Raw genomic sequence first — 17,381 nt, forward strand, 5'->3', positions numbered from 1 at the left:
CACTTGGCCTTGTTTCCTTGTGGGGGTAGAGCTTTTTGGCTGCAACTCTTCCATGAAGACCACTTCTGGCCAGACTTCCCCGGACAGTAAATGTCTGTACCTGGGTACCACTGGTTTCTGCCAGTTCTGAGCTGATGCCACTGCTTGAAATCTTCCGATTTCGAAGGTAAATAAGCTTGATGTGTTTTTCATCAGCTGCATTAAGTTTCCTTGGCTGACCACTGCGTCTACGATCCTCAACGTCTTCTTTAAAAGAGCTTGAACTGCACATTTTGAAACCCCTGTCTGCTTTGAAATCTTTGTCTGGGAGAGACCCTGCTGATGCAGTATAACTACGTTGTGTCTTGTTGCTGTGCTCAGTCTTACCATGTAAATGGATAAAAAATAAACATTTACTGTTTACATTTTTCAAAGCATTCTTAGTTCATAGCATTTTTTCACACCTGCCTAAAACTTTTGCACAGTACTGTATGTGTGGATCTGATGTACATTATGTATACGATGAGCACACGTAACAGGGTGCACATACAGTATATATGTTGCATGGCTTTATGCATTGTAATATCTTGAGACCTGTCACTATGATGATTGTCTAAACATCATTTAGAATATGGGTGACTTATTTTGTAGGTGTGTGTGAGAGTGTACGTGTAGGTCTGTGTATATGTGTACGTGTAGGTCTGTGTGTATGTGTACTTGTGTGTGTGTGTGTGTGTTTGTGTGTGTGTGTGTGTGTACGTGTGTGTGTGTGCGCGCGCTTGTGTGTGTGCATGTGTACTGGTCTCACCTTGTGACCTGAGTTCTGGTGGTGAAGTCAAGAGCTCTCATGGACTGCAGCACTTCCACACAGCCCATATACTACAAAGAACAAGAGAAAGTGACATCCACAAGAACAAAGATAAAGGGAGAGAGAGAGAGAGAGAGAGAGAGAGAGAGAGAGAGAGAGAGAGAGAGAGAGAGACAGAGAGAGAGAGAGAGAGAGAGAGAGAGAGAGAGAGAGAGAGAGAGATTAGCAAGAGATCAAAGAAACAACCCATATCCATTTAAAATGGCTCTACATGATTGTGTGATTGTGTGTGTGTGCCTTGATGATGATTGTTATGTATTTGTATTATTATTCCCATTTCTCCCTTTCCTCTTCTGACGTACCTTGTGTAGAGATACTGTATATTTATTGTTTATACAATCACTTTTTATACACCCAACCCAAATGCTTTGGCAATACTGTAGAACATTACGGTCATGCCAATAAAGCTCCTTTTGAATTTTAATTTGAGATACTTACCCTGACGGTGTAGGAGACCCCGGTGGTGGTGACCACATTGTCGGCGTGCAGCCAGCCGCGCTGGGGCTTGTTGACGAAAGAGCCGTGGCGTGTCCACTCGTCGCCGCCAAGCTGCCCGCCCTCCACGCGCACACGCCGCGACGCTCCGCCAAGCCGGTTCATGTCCTGCAGAGAGGGTTCCGTTAGCAGGGGCAGCGCTGGGAGAGCCAGGGGGGCCAGGGGGAGCTCCACCACTACCTCTCCCACCTGTCCCTCTCTGCTCTCGGCCGCCACCGCCGCCTGGGCCTCCCCGGGGCCTGGCCTGCTGGAGGCCTTGAGGCCAGGGAGCAGGCCAGCAGAGACGCCCAAGCGCAGGGCACCCATCCTGGGGAAGAAGGAGCAGAGCGTGGTGGGGCTGTTCTCCGCCTGCCTCCGTGGGGAAGTAGGCGGGAGGATGGGGGTGAGGGAGGAGGACGAGAGCGAGGAGGGGATGCCCAGGGGGGTGAGAGGGGTGAGGGGGGTCGAGGGTAGAAGGGAGGAGTTGCTCTCATCCGTCGAGCTGAGGGACTCGCTCCTGAAGTGGCTGTACTTAGTCTTAGGGACCAGCTCCATCTGGCTCCTATCAGAGTTGAGAGATGATGAGGGAGGGGTGCAGCTCTCGTGGTCTTTGTAGGCTATTCGATCGGTCTCCTGAAAGTCTTGTCTGAACAGCACAGACAGCCTCTCTTCTCACCCAATGTCCTGTAAGTCTCTTGGTACATTGATGCTTTCATCATCAACGCAACAGTTTGTTTTCGAAACAGTTTGTGACCACGTCAGTATGGAGAGAAAAAACACAGCAAAAAATAGTGCACACAGGAAAGAGTGAGAAGTGCAAAAAGAGAGGGATAAATAGAGAAGTGCAAAAGAAGTGCAAAAGGATTGTATCCAGTGTTCCAGTTCAGACTACTGAAGTAGTTATGGGAAGAGAAAAAGGCAGAGCCTGCATAGTAATATCACTACAGCACCACTTCCAAGGATGATTGTCAGTCTGGGGAAAAAAACCTACAACACGCTATATGCATGTGTGTGCGTGTGCGTGTGCGCGCGTGTGTGTATGTGTGTGTGTGTGTGTGTGTGTATTAGTGCAGAGCTATACTCTAGTGGTTCCTGTCGGACAGCACCCCATAAAAAAGCCTCTTAGTCGCCTAGAGTCAGGAAAAGGGGCCATGCACTGAACAGACGGATCAATACAGAAAGAGAGAGAGAGAGGAGAAGCAAGAGGATGTATAAGAGCTAAGAGCTAAGAGCCAAGACTTGACTAAATGTACCAGAGAGCTTACAGCAGACAGAGCCTGTTCAGAGGGAGAAATACACTCTTGACTGAGCAGTGAGAACTACACACAGTGTGCGGCTCGGCTCGACTCAACTTCTCCAAAGCGGGATCAAAGCAGTGGGCCGATGTGTCTGCACAGCCGCGTCACCGGGCCACAGCAGACGCAGTAGCCGAGGTCTGTCTGAGTCTAACTATAGGAACACTGGACTCTCACACCCCAGCTTGAAAGCTGCTACCATCCGGCACGCACACAAAACAGCCCACACACTCAGTAGTAAGCCGAGAGCTCCGCCGGAAATGCATGCAGCTCCACGACGCTCTCCCTCTCTTTCACAGGTTTTGTCCGTCCCTCCTCTCCCTACCTCCTCTTCATGGGCTTCTGTCAATCTCTCTCTCTCTTCCTCCAGATGGACTGCTGTGCCCTCTCGCCCCCTACCATGTGCTGTCTGTCTCGCGCCCTCTCCTCCTCCTCGTCTTCCCTGCGTTTCCAGATCACCTCCGGCTGCTTCTCGCGCCCCCCTCCTCCTCTCTCGGCGCCCCCTGGCCCTTCCCGCCGCCCCTCCCCGTTGCGTCGTGGCTCCTGAAAGCCGTCGCGGAGCTGCCACACGATGCACCCCTCCGCCTCTCTCGCCCGCTGCCTCTCGCGCTCGCGCTCCCTCTCCAGCACCTCCTGGCGCTTCTTCCAGACAATCTCGCCCCCGCCACCTCCCCCTCCCTCTTCTACCTTGCCGTTCTCCAGGCTGCCCTGCTGCTGACCTTTTTATTTTTACTTTGGTTTTTTTTATATAAAAAAAATAAAAAACGTCCGTTTCTGTTTCACTCACTCTCTTTCACAATATTATCTGAAAGCAACCTCAGGTGTGAAGGTGAAAGAGCCAAAAGAACAATCAACCAATATATAAAAACTAAATAAATACAAAGACTGATAAATATCACACTTATATATATAAAATAAAAAGAAGGCTGGTCGAGAGAAGAAGAAAGCAATGAACTTGAGGAAGTTCACCCCGTCCTGTTAGAGAACCATGCGGTCTCCATGGCTCTGAGGAGTATGGCTGTGTAGCTCAGGCTTGTGTTTGCAGCATCGGTCTGTGAACCACAATTATACCAGTAAACATAGAAAATCTCAGAAAGAAAGGACCTCACGGTGGATATGATAAGAACTACAGCACCACGAAACTAGTCTCTAGTCGCTAACACAGCGTGCTCTCGTCCAAACAGACCTAGCTCGCTGAGTTTAAGTGCGGAAACTTGAGAATATGATCTAATTTGTGTAAGACCAATGCTTCTGTGTCTTTCAAAGACAGAGAGAGAGAGAGCTGATGGAAAGATAGAGAGACGGGGAAAATCACCAGCTGTCCAGAACAATGATGATGATGCTCCACAGGGCTGTTGTTCGAAGGCTAATGAAACCTGATTGGCCCAATTTGTAGTCCCTTCCCAGGGATCCCTGAAGCTTTGACTTGTTAGGTGTGACCATGAGATCAATCACACCCTCGTTATGTTAACACTCCACCGTGTCCCTCACACCCCCTCAACACACACACACACACACACACACACACACACACACACACAATATCTCAAACCTAGACACCTGAGAATGAATCTAGTCAGGAACCAAATCACATTAATGTTATACAGATGAACACATGCCCATCTTCACACTGTTGTGTAACTCATCATAACTGTTGCCTCATAGACACACACTTCTGTGTGTGTGTGTGTGAGTGTGTGCGGTGCACAGAACAGTCCGGTTGTGTTTGACGTCTGTCGTGTCCACTGAAGAACACTACAGAAAATAACCACTGGTACTTTTGCTCTTCAAAGTCCAGGAGTAAAATGTCACTCCTACACGGACTAAAATGTCACAGTAAGCAGTGGGTGATGTTTGCAACAGTCTCTATGTTTCCTTCTTCTTTAAAAGCTCAAACTGTAGGTATTGAAGCGGCTGAAGGGTACAAAGGTCATCGCTTAAGTTCCGCTGTCTTGCAGAGGTGCATGTCCCCACACACACCCGGATACTCCTCCTGATGGACTGAGCTTGAGTGGCAGGAAGCTAAAGCCGACACGACAGCAACATCACTGTCTGCACACACATACGCACACATCAGCGCTGCTTCCAAGGTTCTGACTGGCAATGCAGACGATCAGGATCTGTGACTGTGCTGGGAGATTGAGCAGCCTACGACAGATTTGAAGCAACTACGAGGTCTGTTCAATCAAACAAAGTATGAAAAGGAAACAGCTCCAGTCCGTTGTGAATCATTACTTGTTTTGTACATACAGGAATAGTAGCATAAAAAAATAAGCTGGAAATGATCAGCTTAGTTATGATGTAATTCCATAGAAGTGTTGTGTCCAATGGTGGATTCAAACCCTTTGTCCTGTCACTGAGAGTTTAAAACAGCACAGCTGTGTGTCTTGAGTGCGTAAAAAAAAAGAATTGCATCACATTCCAACAGAAATGATGGAATTGAAAAAGAGTGCATTGGACTTAAGTGCAGTGCAACGAGCTGGGAACAGTCTGATGCTAATGCAACATGGCACCAATGATAACACTGCCTCTGAGAGGAACCGGCCCAGAGGAGTAAACCCCCCACCCAAATAAGAAAAAAAACAGCAGACACAAACTCCACGAAAATGCCTCAAACAACAACAACAACAACAATAATAATAATAATAATAATAAATCGTATATCCCTGTGGAGATAATGCCCGGTGTCCCTTTAAAACTGGTGCTGATCGCTTTTTGTGTACAGAAGAGAAAAGAATGATGAAGCTCTTGTTCTTGAGCTACAGACAGCACCTTCACAAGTGCTCCAGTTGTTAATGCAGTGTGGTTAAATGCCAACTTTTTAAACCTAACCCCCTCCGAAAAATCAGAGGTGATGACTGAGAATAAGGGTCCTTACGCAAGGAAAGTAAACGATTATCTGCCCTTCTGAACTACTTAACAGCTGACAGCGTCAGTGTAGTCCGTCTAGACAGACATTCTCTGACGAGCACCAGTTCAGCACCTGGGTGAGCACCAGTTCAGCACCTGGGCGAGCACCAGTTTGAGGGCACCGCTGTAAGTTGAGCAAACAAATTCCAAAGAAAGGACAAAGGATGAGCACCAGTGTAGGTCGCTAAGATTCACGATTGACCTGCTAATGGTTTTGGTGGTCACTGTTTAGGTAGTGCAGGTGGGAGCAACACAGTGAAGGTTAGAGTCCCTTGAAGAGACCGCGGAGCCTGAGTGTCTTACAGTTTTACAAAATACAGACATACACACATAGCCTATATTTAATGCAAACACACACTAGACACTAGCCTACTACCAAGCTACCCTAAAGAATACCGTGCAAATAAGTCAACTTGCAGTGGTTTTCCAACAACTCGGCACAAGCCTTACAGAGTGCCCGAGTCCACAATCCCCACAAGTCTAATCAGCCGACATTCTGAACCAAGCAGGTAACCCTGGGTAACGGAGCACTTGGTGCTGAGAGAACACCCGAGCACCGTAACGTCCCGACAAAAGGACGGAATAAGAAGTTCTCGCGCCACCGTGTTGCTATAGCGACGAATTGAATTTAGGAAGGGAATGCAGCCAGACACAATTCTCGAGCCCAAACAGCAGATGACAAGGCTGGCACTAGGAGATCTGCTGTACCTAAAAGCAGCTCCGCCCGCGTCACTTCACCGGTGTCGGCGCTGACGCTTCCCGGGAACTCAGACGGGTCGGTGGCCGGCAGTGAACTCTGAGATACGTCTGAAGATTTGCAATCGTCACGCCGGCCGTAAAGCTAATCAATGTCGACATGCCAACATAGACGGCACCAGACAGAGGCTAAAACACAAGTCTACTTCGCGTTGGTGCCATTTCAAATGGGATCATGAACTGCTCTCAACAACCCATTTCCACACAGAAATCCACTCTGACGATACAGACACAACACATTAACTAAAACGAACCACTAAAAGTCTTCAGGCTCACAAACGTGTTATAATATAGTCCACCGTGCAACAAATTACATAAAAATGATTCCCATTGTTACAGTAGCAGGTATAATGCACCTGGGTCCCTGCAACACCGATTGCATATCAAACAACTGACTGTCAGTGCGTGTTTGTGTTTTGTCTGTCTCTGCATATGCCAGTATTAGGTACAGCTAATGAGAGATGATTAAACAAGCAATGTCTGAGTTAAGTAGCCTATCCCTCGAATGCTCCGCTTAATTTCTGCCGCAAGGACCGCAAACACATTTGCAGCGTGGCCGAGAACCGTGCTTCTTTCACCGGCTACTTCGGGGTTCTTAGCCACCTAAGTTCTTTCAATGAACAGTGTTGTTCTCTATTTCATTAAAAAAACTGGACATACAAATACATAATTACACAAGACATACATTGAAAAACGTGATTGTCTCTATTCTATCAGATAATAACCACCTCTATTTATATAGCCTAATCGTTCATATTAATAAAAAAAAAGGCAAAGCCAAACAATCCTCTCCTCCTCTGTCTCTTCCTGTCCCCTCCCTGCAAAAGAATCAAATGTTGTCTTCCTTTGACTCTTTGGTCCACTCCGTCGCCCTCTCCCTCTCCCTATGTCACAAAGTCACAGCCGGACCCTGATATTGTCCTCTCCCCTTGCTCACTCGCTCCTGTCCTTCGCTTCCCCTTCTCCTCTTTGCCGTCAGCGGCACACGATGAGCTTGTGCACGGCGATGCCTCTTTGTTTTCTTCTCTTCTTCCCCCTGCTCTTGCCGCTCATCCTCTCTTTCCGTCTCTCTCTCTCACTTCCACCTCACCACTGGGTTTTGTGAGAGTGCGCGTGTGAGAGCTGTAGATAAAGCTGTATGTCCCTTTTTTTTCCCTCCTCCCCTCCTCCCCCCCTCCTTCCTGTCTGCCTTTGCGCTGCCTCCTCCAACCCCTCCACCACCCGCTCCATCCGTCCCTCGGCACACACACACACACACACACACACACACTGATGCTGCCGCTGATTTCCTTTTCCACCTCCCTGACTCCCCCCCTCCCTCTTTCGCGCCCTTCTTCCTTCCTCTCTCTCCCGTCTCACACGGTCTCGCTCCGTCTCCTTCTGTCTCTCACTCCTCTTCTCTTTCCACGCAGTGTCAGTTATTTGTGACTGTATTTGCATACATAAAAACCTCTCTCCGCTTTTCTGTAACACACACACACACACACACACACACACCACATACATACAGGAAATGAGGGGGAAGTATCGGGAAGGGGGAAGTATCGGGAATGAGCAAGACCTTGAGGAAACCGCCTCTCTTCCAACTGCTTGGTAACCTGATAGATGTAAAGGGAGAAAAAGGGAAGACAGAGAGCAAGGGAGAGAAAGGGAATGCTCACTTTCCTGAATGGTTTTACTTCCCCCATTTCTAATTTATCTCACTCTCTCCCTCTCTGCTGTGGTAGGGAATCCAGGGAAGGCTTGTTTAGCCCCACGCATACAGTAGGCAGCTCTCTTTCCTCCATGCACCTGACTAAGAGGTGCAGCGGTCACCAGGCAGAGTTGCATGCTGCACCAGGCTCTTTAAGGTCACTTACACATGCAGACAACACACTCAGGTGGTGCACAGAGTACAGACTAGGCCAAACCCAGCCACACACACACACACACACACACACACACACACACACCACCCCCACGGCAGAAAGAGACCCATGCAAGCATCAATCTCTCGGTAGCCTGGCCACACAATGTGAAAGTAGTGACCCGTGTAGACGCATGAGCTGAATACCAGAGTTTTTTTTCATCCCGAATACACATTTATATAAAACTACAACCCCTACAACGCACCACTGGGACGTCTCTCTGTGAAAGCCAGTGGCCTGTGAGTCACGGAGCAAGGCTGAACCCTGGGAGATGGTGTCAGTTTGCATTGCACTCCTGCCCGGCTCAGATTTAAATGGAGTGGACAGGACATTAGCAGCCAATGAGGATGGAGCACAGCACAGCACAGCACAGCTGCAGTCACCTCAGGGCATGCAGTACTGGCCAGTCACAGAGTACAGAGAGAGAGCAGGAGAGAGAGGGAGAGAGAGAGATAGAGAGAGAGAGAGAGAGAGAGAGAGAGAGAGAAAGAGAGCGAGAGAGAGCGAGACAGACAGACAAAGAGAGCATAAACAAATAAACCCCTATCACAAAGGCTGACGACCACAAACACATACTTGCTTTTATGCATGGACACACACAATTACACACAAGCAAACACACTTAAAACACAAAACACAATGTACCACCAACACCCTTCAATGATGCTGGGAGACTTTTTCAAAGACCAATAGCCTGCTCAGTCTTCTTAGCCATTTTTTATTTTCATATGTTCTGTCTGATAAGAGGACTTATGTGCGCCGCGCCTGAAGGCTGCCTGATATAGACTTAGATTTTGCTGTGGGTCAGCATGTTCCAGAGATCCAGACGTTAGGTCTACGGTTCGTACCGGTTGGTGAAAGTCTCTGTCAAAGGCCTAGAAAACATACAGTGGGTCATGCTGATGCATTGTTTTGTGTTCTGAATGGCGACAACAAAATAGCATTGACACAGAAAGACAACAACAACAAAATACCAATGCCAGACAATCAGAGAAGCGCAGAAAAACCCAGCCACCAAGAATGGAAACCCATGAAGAGCAAGCAGAGGAGTGGTGACGGGGGATAGAGACAGAGGCCCAGCCACCTGGGGAAGACTGCGATGAGAACTAATTCAAAAACAGTGCTCAGCCAATCAAAAAGTTGTGACAGTGAGAAGGAGCGAGACCGATTGACAGACACACACACACACACACAGCAAAGCAGAGATTGTGCATTTATAGTCCACTACACACGTGGCGCAAAACCATAATCATATCAACAAAGCCCTTCACCTGTCCCTTCACCAGTGTGTGTGTAAGTGTTTGGGGTGTGTGTGTGTGTGTGTGTGTGTGTGTGTGTGTGTGTGTGTGGTGGGGGGGGCATAGAGGCTGCTCCTGCGGGCAGTAGACCGAGCGGCTCATGCTCACTCGCTCATACACACTCTGACAGCAGAGGACGTGATTGTGTTCTCAACAGGAAGTATCTGACTCACACTCTCCCAGCTGACGCTCATGTATAAGTGCAGACTGATGACCTACATATCCCCCAGATAGTCTTTTGTGTATGTGTGTGTGTATGTGTGTGTGTGTGTGTGTGTGTGTGTGTTTTATGCGGTGTGTCACACCACTGCTTTACCGTGCCTATCTGGCTGGCATCTAGCTCATCCTCATACAAGCTTAAAAGGGTTAAGTATTTAAACATTATTACATTACACCAGATGCACATGCACTTTTTGGACAAAAGAGGAGGAATGATCCATTCTGTAAATCCTACCATCTGAAATACCACTCCTCGTCCTACCTCTCGTACTGCTGCAACTAAAACATGTACGATTGCTACTAGTGCAGCTTCTGGTTGAGTAATGCTGTATGTTTCCTATCTGCAGTAAGAACTGGGGAAATGGCAGTGTGGGCTTTCCCCCTCACTGGGGAGAAAGTACAAGGGAACTGGGTTATTGGTGTGTGTGTGTGTGTGTGTGTATGTATTCAGTGTTATTGCACGAGTCTCACATCAACCTGCCCACCTTGTTGTCGAGGTTACTGTAGACACAGGCAGGTGACATCTGAGGTATGAGGACAGGAGCAGCCTTTGTACCACAGTGAAGGACGGATGGAGAGGCGAGTGCATTGAAAATTGTAATGTAAATCTCAAGAGCTTACCACGTACTCCATCAGCCGACTCTCTGTGTTTGTCTCTTAACCCTAAAAACACCATAAGCGCACATTACACACACACACACACACACACACACAAAGCAGCCAATTGCAACAAGCAAATATAGCCAATGAGATTAAGCTTTTCCCATGCATCACTATCCACTCAGCCAATAACAGTGGACCTCCCAAGCTGCAGCAGGAGCTGTGGAGAGAAGTGGTCATGTGACAGGCACGACACAGGTGTGCAGAAACAAAAGCACGTCTCAGGGGCTGCTGCCACATTTGATGTGTGTTTGTGTGTCAGGCAAATGGTCAGGCTCAGGCACACACAGAGGAATGGGAGACATTTGGCAAGAGGAGGGAGAGTGTTTGTGTCCCAGCCTGCTCACACACACACACACACAGATACAGTATGTGCACACACACACAGACACAGTCACAGACACACAGACACAGACGCAGACGCAGACGCAGACACACACACAGATACAGTATGTGCACACACACACAGACACAGTCACAGACACACAGACACAGACGCAGACACAGACGCAGACGCAGACACAGACACAGACACAGACACAGACAGACACAGACAGACACAGACACACACACAGTGTGAACACAAAAGTGCAAACACACATACATGCAAATAGGCTTGTGTGCGCATGCATACTCGCTCTCTCTCACTTCCACACAAACAAACATCCTTACAGTAACCATTTGCATGCAGCAGCTGCTCCATTCTTTTTGAATTAGAGCCGTCTTTCGCAATGCATCTCCCATGTCGATTGCGCAACATCTATAATGACTAGATGGATTCCGGCAGGGACATTTCATCACTTCAAAACTTTTGGCTCGTGCCAGACTCTTGTGTCGTCTCTTAATAACAGCAGACAACCACAGCACTGGGCAGCAAGGTGTTTTGTGTTGGCCTTGCATTTAGACATCGCCAGTGACATTCTGCTGCACTCTGGTTTTGCAACCCTCTGTGTTCACAAAGGGGTGGGAGAGAGAAGTAGCAGCAAATAAAAAGAAGAAAAAAAAAAAAGAGTAGCAGCCTTCTCTTGATGACCTTTTCTTTCTACCCTCTGTGGTTGAAAGCATGACATGCTGCCAAGAGAGGGTCAACAAAAAGCACGCTAACGCTGTATGAACTAACTGCTTACAGAAAGAGGTCACTGCTGAGGGAAAGGGGTTCACTGCTCCACTGTTGGCAGTGCTTCATTGTGTGAGCTAAATATTTTCACACGAGTTACCCAATCCCCCTCAGCGAAGTGCTTCCAGCAGGATTAAGGGGAATGCTGCACCACGGCGTACAGTAACCGCTGCACTGTGCAACTTCACGGAAGAGCATCTAAATGTGCAGCCCGCCAGTGAGCCAACTACCACACAACCACTGCAAGGCTGAGCAAACAGGGCTCTGTGTGCGTGAGTGCGCCTATGCCTACTTCTTTTATAACTTTGTTCTGATGACTCACTGAAAAACTCTCATTTACACTCTCCTACATGGTACAACTTCTTAGCCCTCGTCTTTGTGTGTACACCTAGTCTGTCCATATGAGGCTGTGTCTCGTACCAAGGACGGCCAATATTCTGGGTTACAGGTCACTATTGCAAAATTAAAGCATTTTTCAATCTCAAAAGCAAAAGCCATATTTTATTTAAGTCAAGAAAAGACAACTCTCAGTTGCATTCATTTCTGAAACCTTAATCATCAAGCACAAATACAGATGAATAAGAGTGTTCTTGCTTTTTAGTGGTCTGTCTAGTAGTTCACTAATTTAGCCAAAGACAAAGTGTGGCAGAGGTCCTGGGCATATGCTCACTCTTTTCACCCTCAAAGTAGGGTCGGCCTGAGGCGGGCAGGAAAGATCATGCCTGCTCATGAATATTCATTCAGGATACGAAATGACCTGTGCCCTCAGGATGACCCTTCATTAAAGCCATGCCAACCCCCTAGGTACTCGAGAGTACAAAAAGGACTGATTAATACATGACAATGAACATGACGACAACAGACAGACAGACAGAAACATAAAACAAACAAACAAGAGAGAAAAAAATAACGATCACACCATCGATATAATAGTGTAGTATGGCCCTCACAATGGTAGAGGGTTGTGGGGAATTGTCAATCTGTTCTCCAAATGGACATTAGATTAACATTCATTTAGACTCCAAGGCAGCTGACATGTGAGTTTTCTATTTTAAGTCCCCCTCTCTTCCCTCCCTCTCTCCACACTCAAACAGTCCCTCTCAAATATGTACTCGCTTTCATTCCCCTTTTTACCATTGCAATCTCTCATTTCCCCCCCCCCCCCCACACACACACACACACACACACACACACACAGACAATCTGTTGTTTTTGAGAGCCAACTGAGGTGAAGTATGCGAGAGGAGAACTTCTGTCCCTGTTTGGCATGATGTGTGTCCAATGCTGAAGATTTGTACCCCAGCTGCTATTAAAGAGACACAAGACACAATACCTGCATACTTTGCAGCCAAGTCCCTGACTTTGAGCTTCTGAATGGTTAAGGGGCAGAGACTCTCTGAAAACTAACTTGTAATCGTAGTTATGTAACGTAGCCTTAACCTGTCTCACTAATGCCTTTGGGACAAAAGTCCACATTAAGATACGTTTTCAGGCTCATTTAAAAAAAAAAAAACATAAGGGCTGTAGCTTTAGGAACCGAGACAAAGTGGGTCCTTCTGGACATTCATTTGTCTCTGGCATGTGAAAGTAACACCCAATTCAATCCGCAGCTAGTAGTGTCTTCATTGCGTAGCCCCCCTCCGGCAATGATTGACTCATGTCAGGAGTCGTACCGCTCTTTGGTTCCTCTCCACTTCTCTCTCACGGCCTCCACTTCTCTCTTAGAGGCTGTCATCTTTCAAAAGGTAAATATTAACAACATTAGCTGTTAGTCCTTTGCAAAAGGCTACAATGAAAAGTGCCTTGCCCAAAGTCCCAAGACTTGAGCAGTCATAAGCTTTTTATACATAAGCTTCTAAGAGAGTCTTATTGAGATTATTAGTTGACTGAATAATTCTTACACTACTTGGAGATCTTAAACAGAGCAACACAGCGTGTGGACAAGGCCCGTTCTGTATGATATCAAGGAGAAGGAACACTTCACTTTGAGGCCTAATCATCTATCAACCCTCATGCTACATTAATACATTTAGTGGTCAGTTTTAGAACGCCTCTGGGGACAAAGTGGCCAGGCTTTACACTTCAGCTCAAGTCTTCCGCTTTGCAGTGTTGGTGGTGGTGATACTGGCAGAGACGATGCTTCAAATGTTGCGCAAGTTCAGTGGTAACTATTTGTTATTAGGCACTGCCAGCCAGCCAGCCAGCAAGTCCAGAGGGAAAGACAGAGAGAGAGAGAGAGAGAGAGAGAGAGAGAGAGAGAGAGAGAGAGAGAGCGAGAGAGAGAGAGAAAAAGAGTGTGTGTGAGTGTGTGTGTGACCATGCCTTGATGACCATGGCATGATGCTTACTGTATGTATGGCTGAAGCTGCGTGTGGTTGCTTGCGGTAATTTGCGCTTCATAGGTCTCACAAGTATGTGATTCAGAGTGAGTCATGTTACCCACAACAAATGAAAAGCCAGTTAAGCATTTCAATGAAGCGATATCTTAGACAAAATGCTGTATGACCCAAATATATCACCAACATGTTTAGTCTGTGTGTAACAAAGAGTGTACGAGTGAAAGAAAGAGAGAGAGAGCGAGAGAGAGAGAGCAAGAGTGGGTGCATGTGCTTGTTAGTTGAGCAAGTCTTTGTCCTGCCTCCCTTGATAGTCCAATTGTGTGAGTGCGTATATGTATGTGGAGAATGACGTGGGAAGACCGTGCAGGAAGTCAACTGACCCCCCCCCCCCCCTACCCTCCACCCATACCTCACTGAGTAGGAGACAAAAAAGGGCAGAGGAAGGAACATGAGGAAAAGGGAGAAACACATAGCAGGTAACATGAACACACTAATTACAGCTGCACTGAACCCAACTGTAATGGCCACTAAATGGAAATTACAGAAGACCTCATTGCCATGCACAACATAACACAGCATTTGACTGAGACTGGCAGTCCTCACAATCCACACACATGCACAAGGTGTGCCATTGTGATAGCAAAGCTGCCTGTATAGATAGTTGTGTGAGTGTGTGTGTGTGTGTGCGTCCCCGATGACAAACTCTGGGTGTCCATTAACTGGAGAAAATAAATCTCTTGCGCCTTGTGCTTGTTATCAGTGGTGATCAGGTGCAGTATGGTGTTGGCTCAACAACTGCAGCACAGAGGCCTGCAGAGCAACTGATAACAGTGAAAAACAGAGTGAGTGAGGGACAGGGAGCTGGAAATGAGAAAGAAAGCCCTACCAACTTTTATACCTGTCATCTCAGTGTACACTCAGTATAGTCTGTCACTCACTTGCCGGATAGTTCGGTCACATTTTCTAAGGAGGCACCACAGCACAACTGCCCCTGAATATAAGATAAGTTAAGATATGATAAGATAAACTTTTATTAATCCCGTTAGGGAAATTCAGGTGTCTTAGCAGCAAGAAGGGGACAACAGGAATGGGAATCAAAACAAACACATAAAAAATTAATAAAAAAACAGTCCAGCTTCCTCCTCGTTCTATCTATCTATCTATATAACACTGCAGGCCAGGACCGACTGCACTCAGCCTATAGAAGGTGCAAAACTACACCTGAAATCCCTCATTTTGTATATCTGGGATGACTGAAGACAAAAGATCAAAGAGTACAGGAACACACCACTACCAAATCATGCTTCAAAGAGACCAATTAGCACCAATTCACCAAGGTTGCACATCTCAAGGGTTACTTGACTTTAGAATAAGAGTCCACTGTGTGTGTGCAGCAGGTCTCCCCCACACTTCAGCTGTGAACAGCAGCTGAAGTATGGACAGCTGAAAAGTAGACGCTACCCACAAAAGGCATTGGAGGAGTCAACCAGCTTCTTCCCTGCCATCATTAATTACAAACCTCTACAGTAGAGCATAATCAGGAGAAGATGGTATATAGGGCCAAGCATTTTTCATGGAATGGCCTTATTGAACTTGATCATTTCGGTTGATTTCTTGTGTACTTTTACAACGACTAAGCTAACCTTTGGCTTTCATCAACTTTCAAAGTTCGAATGACGTGAGAAGGGCCCATTGACAGTCGTTTGATGTCAACACGGCGAATGAATGTAGGATATTGTCCAAGTTGACAGGCGAGGTATTATTATAATCAAATTACCACAACACATGATTAAGATGAGTTGGGCGGCCAAAGAAATACGTCGTGTTGAGCCTGGCCACAGTAGTCCGGTAACGATTACGTTAGTTGGCCTACAGTAGCCTAAACTGGCCACAATTTACGTATCGCTTGGTCCTGTCCCGTGAAACTATACATACTTTTGAGCAAGCCGAGAAAAACACCTCTGCTACACCTATTACACTAACAACAACAAAGAACTTCAGCACAAGATTGGTTTAGTGGCTGTCAATCATAATCTAGCAAGGACCGACTTTAAAAATGCTATCAGAGTAACTCCGTTAATTTCAGGCTGCTGCTGTAGCCTACTGAGAAAAAAAATGTTCGATTCACTGTACAACACTGATTTACTGTAACAACTTTGACACAATGAATCCAATGACTTCAACGTAACATATCGACCACGTTCCAACACGCCGCCTTGAAAATTCCGACTTGAATCGTGCTGACCAAATTGTGGTCAACTTCTGCTGAAACTTACCCAGTCTTTTGCTTGCCTCACTTTCGTGCCTTTCTTCTCCAGTCACGTCGCACTCCTCTGAATTTTACATACAATCACATCTAAACCCCCGTATTATTGAGATAGTGGAAGTCAGTTGTCGTCTCCAATTCATTTGCAATTCTTAAAAGAAAGAGTTTAAAACTTTTCTTCTCTTCTCTCCCTTCCGTTTCTCCCTCTTGTCGCCCCCTCCTTTCTACGGTCTAAAAAAGCCACTTCCGCGATCAACTGGCTGCGTCATGTGGTTTGGCGTTCTAACAGGCGCCCGCACCTGGCCCCTTGTACGGCCTTGACTTGTTTTTCGCAGGAGGGAATTTTCTTCCGAAACGGACGCCTGTTGAGTCCCGACTCCAGTGCTAACTCGTTTTGTCTAAAGCCACATGCTATAGCTACTTTAGTTAAGCTAGGGCTCCATATTGGAAACTGCTCTAAAACACAATAGATAGATACGGGGCTTTTGAGGTTTTTATTTAAGTCACGGAAAGGAATCCACGACACAAAATAGGCCTACCTTTAATTAGGCCTTTATCAGTTTTTAATGGCATTTATTCAAATGATTGCAAGTGTTGGATTTTAACAGTGGCAGTCCATTGCCTTTTCACTATGCACTGGCTATCCACTAAATAGTTTGATAAGTGAATTTAGTCATTTTATCACTGTTTGGTTTTTCTGATTACCTCATTATTGTCACATTAGTCAATGTCTGATGAGTTATATCAATGAGACTGCATGACTTCCTGTGAAACCGTAATCATAATAGAAACTCCATCATAGACCAACAGGGGGAATTGAGAGTAAGACAAGAGTATGTTGAAGAATGTATGATAGCCCAATTATTTAAAACGTGGAATTTGGAAATTAAGGACTTCATGATACTCAATTTGTTTTCTAGTTTGTTTTGACAAAAATGCTAAACATTATTTATTGCCAGCTAACTCATTTAGGTGAAATCAGGTTAAGCATGGCAAACTCTCGGGGGGAAAACAACAAACCATAACATGCTGATCAAGAAGAAAGTCTACAGGTCTAAAGAAGGACTGGTCTACAAAAAAAATGCATTAAAGCTAATAATGATCTGTGCTTTAAGTAGGGCTCATAATGTAATATTATTGCCATGGCAGAGGGATATCTTGTGGAACCTGCCGAAAGATGAATAGAATGATGCGCTTTCCCTTAGCAAAGTTCACAAAAAAAATCCTGTTTGTCCTCAATCTCAGCCCCCCAGTACACATTGCTGGCTTCATTGGTAGCCCTAAGACTAATGC

The 17,381-nt window shown here is 46.4% G+C and overlaps 1 protein-coding gene across 3 annotated transcripts in view; it reads right to left on the minus strand.

Moving 5' to 3' along the window:
• Window positions 1-16,297, minus strand: part of shc1 (SHC (Src homology 2 domain containing) transforming protein 1) — a gene marked incomplete at its 5' end in the record, with an annotated part of 26,882 nt that extends 10,585 nt beyond the window's left edge. For 2 of the 3 annotated variants that reach the window (XM_080858568.1, XM_080858567.1), the window contains 2 exons: window positions 788-858; window positions 1,286-1,876. In XM_080858568.1, the coding sequence (XP_080714694.1) occupies window positions 788-858; window positions 1,286-1,876 (662 nt within the window). Of the gene's footprint in view, window positions 1-787; window positions 859-1,285; window positions 1,877-16,098 lie in introns of those variants that run through there. The other variant, XM_080858569.1, reaches the window with a different exon arrangement.
• Window positions 16,298-17,381: the final 1,084 nt, after the last annotated feature.

The sequence above is a fragment of the Sprattus sprattus genome (genome assembly GCF_963457725.1).
Source record: "Sprattus sprattus genome assembly, chromosome: 19".
Classification (NCBI taxonomy): Eukaryota; Metazoa; Chordata; class Actinopteri; order Clupeiformes; family Clupeidae; genus Sprattus; species Sprattus sprattus.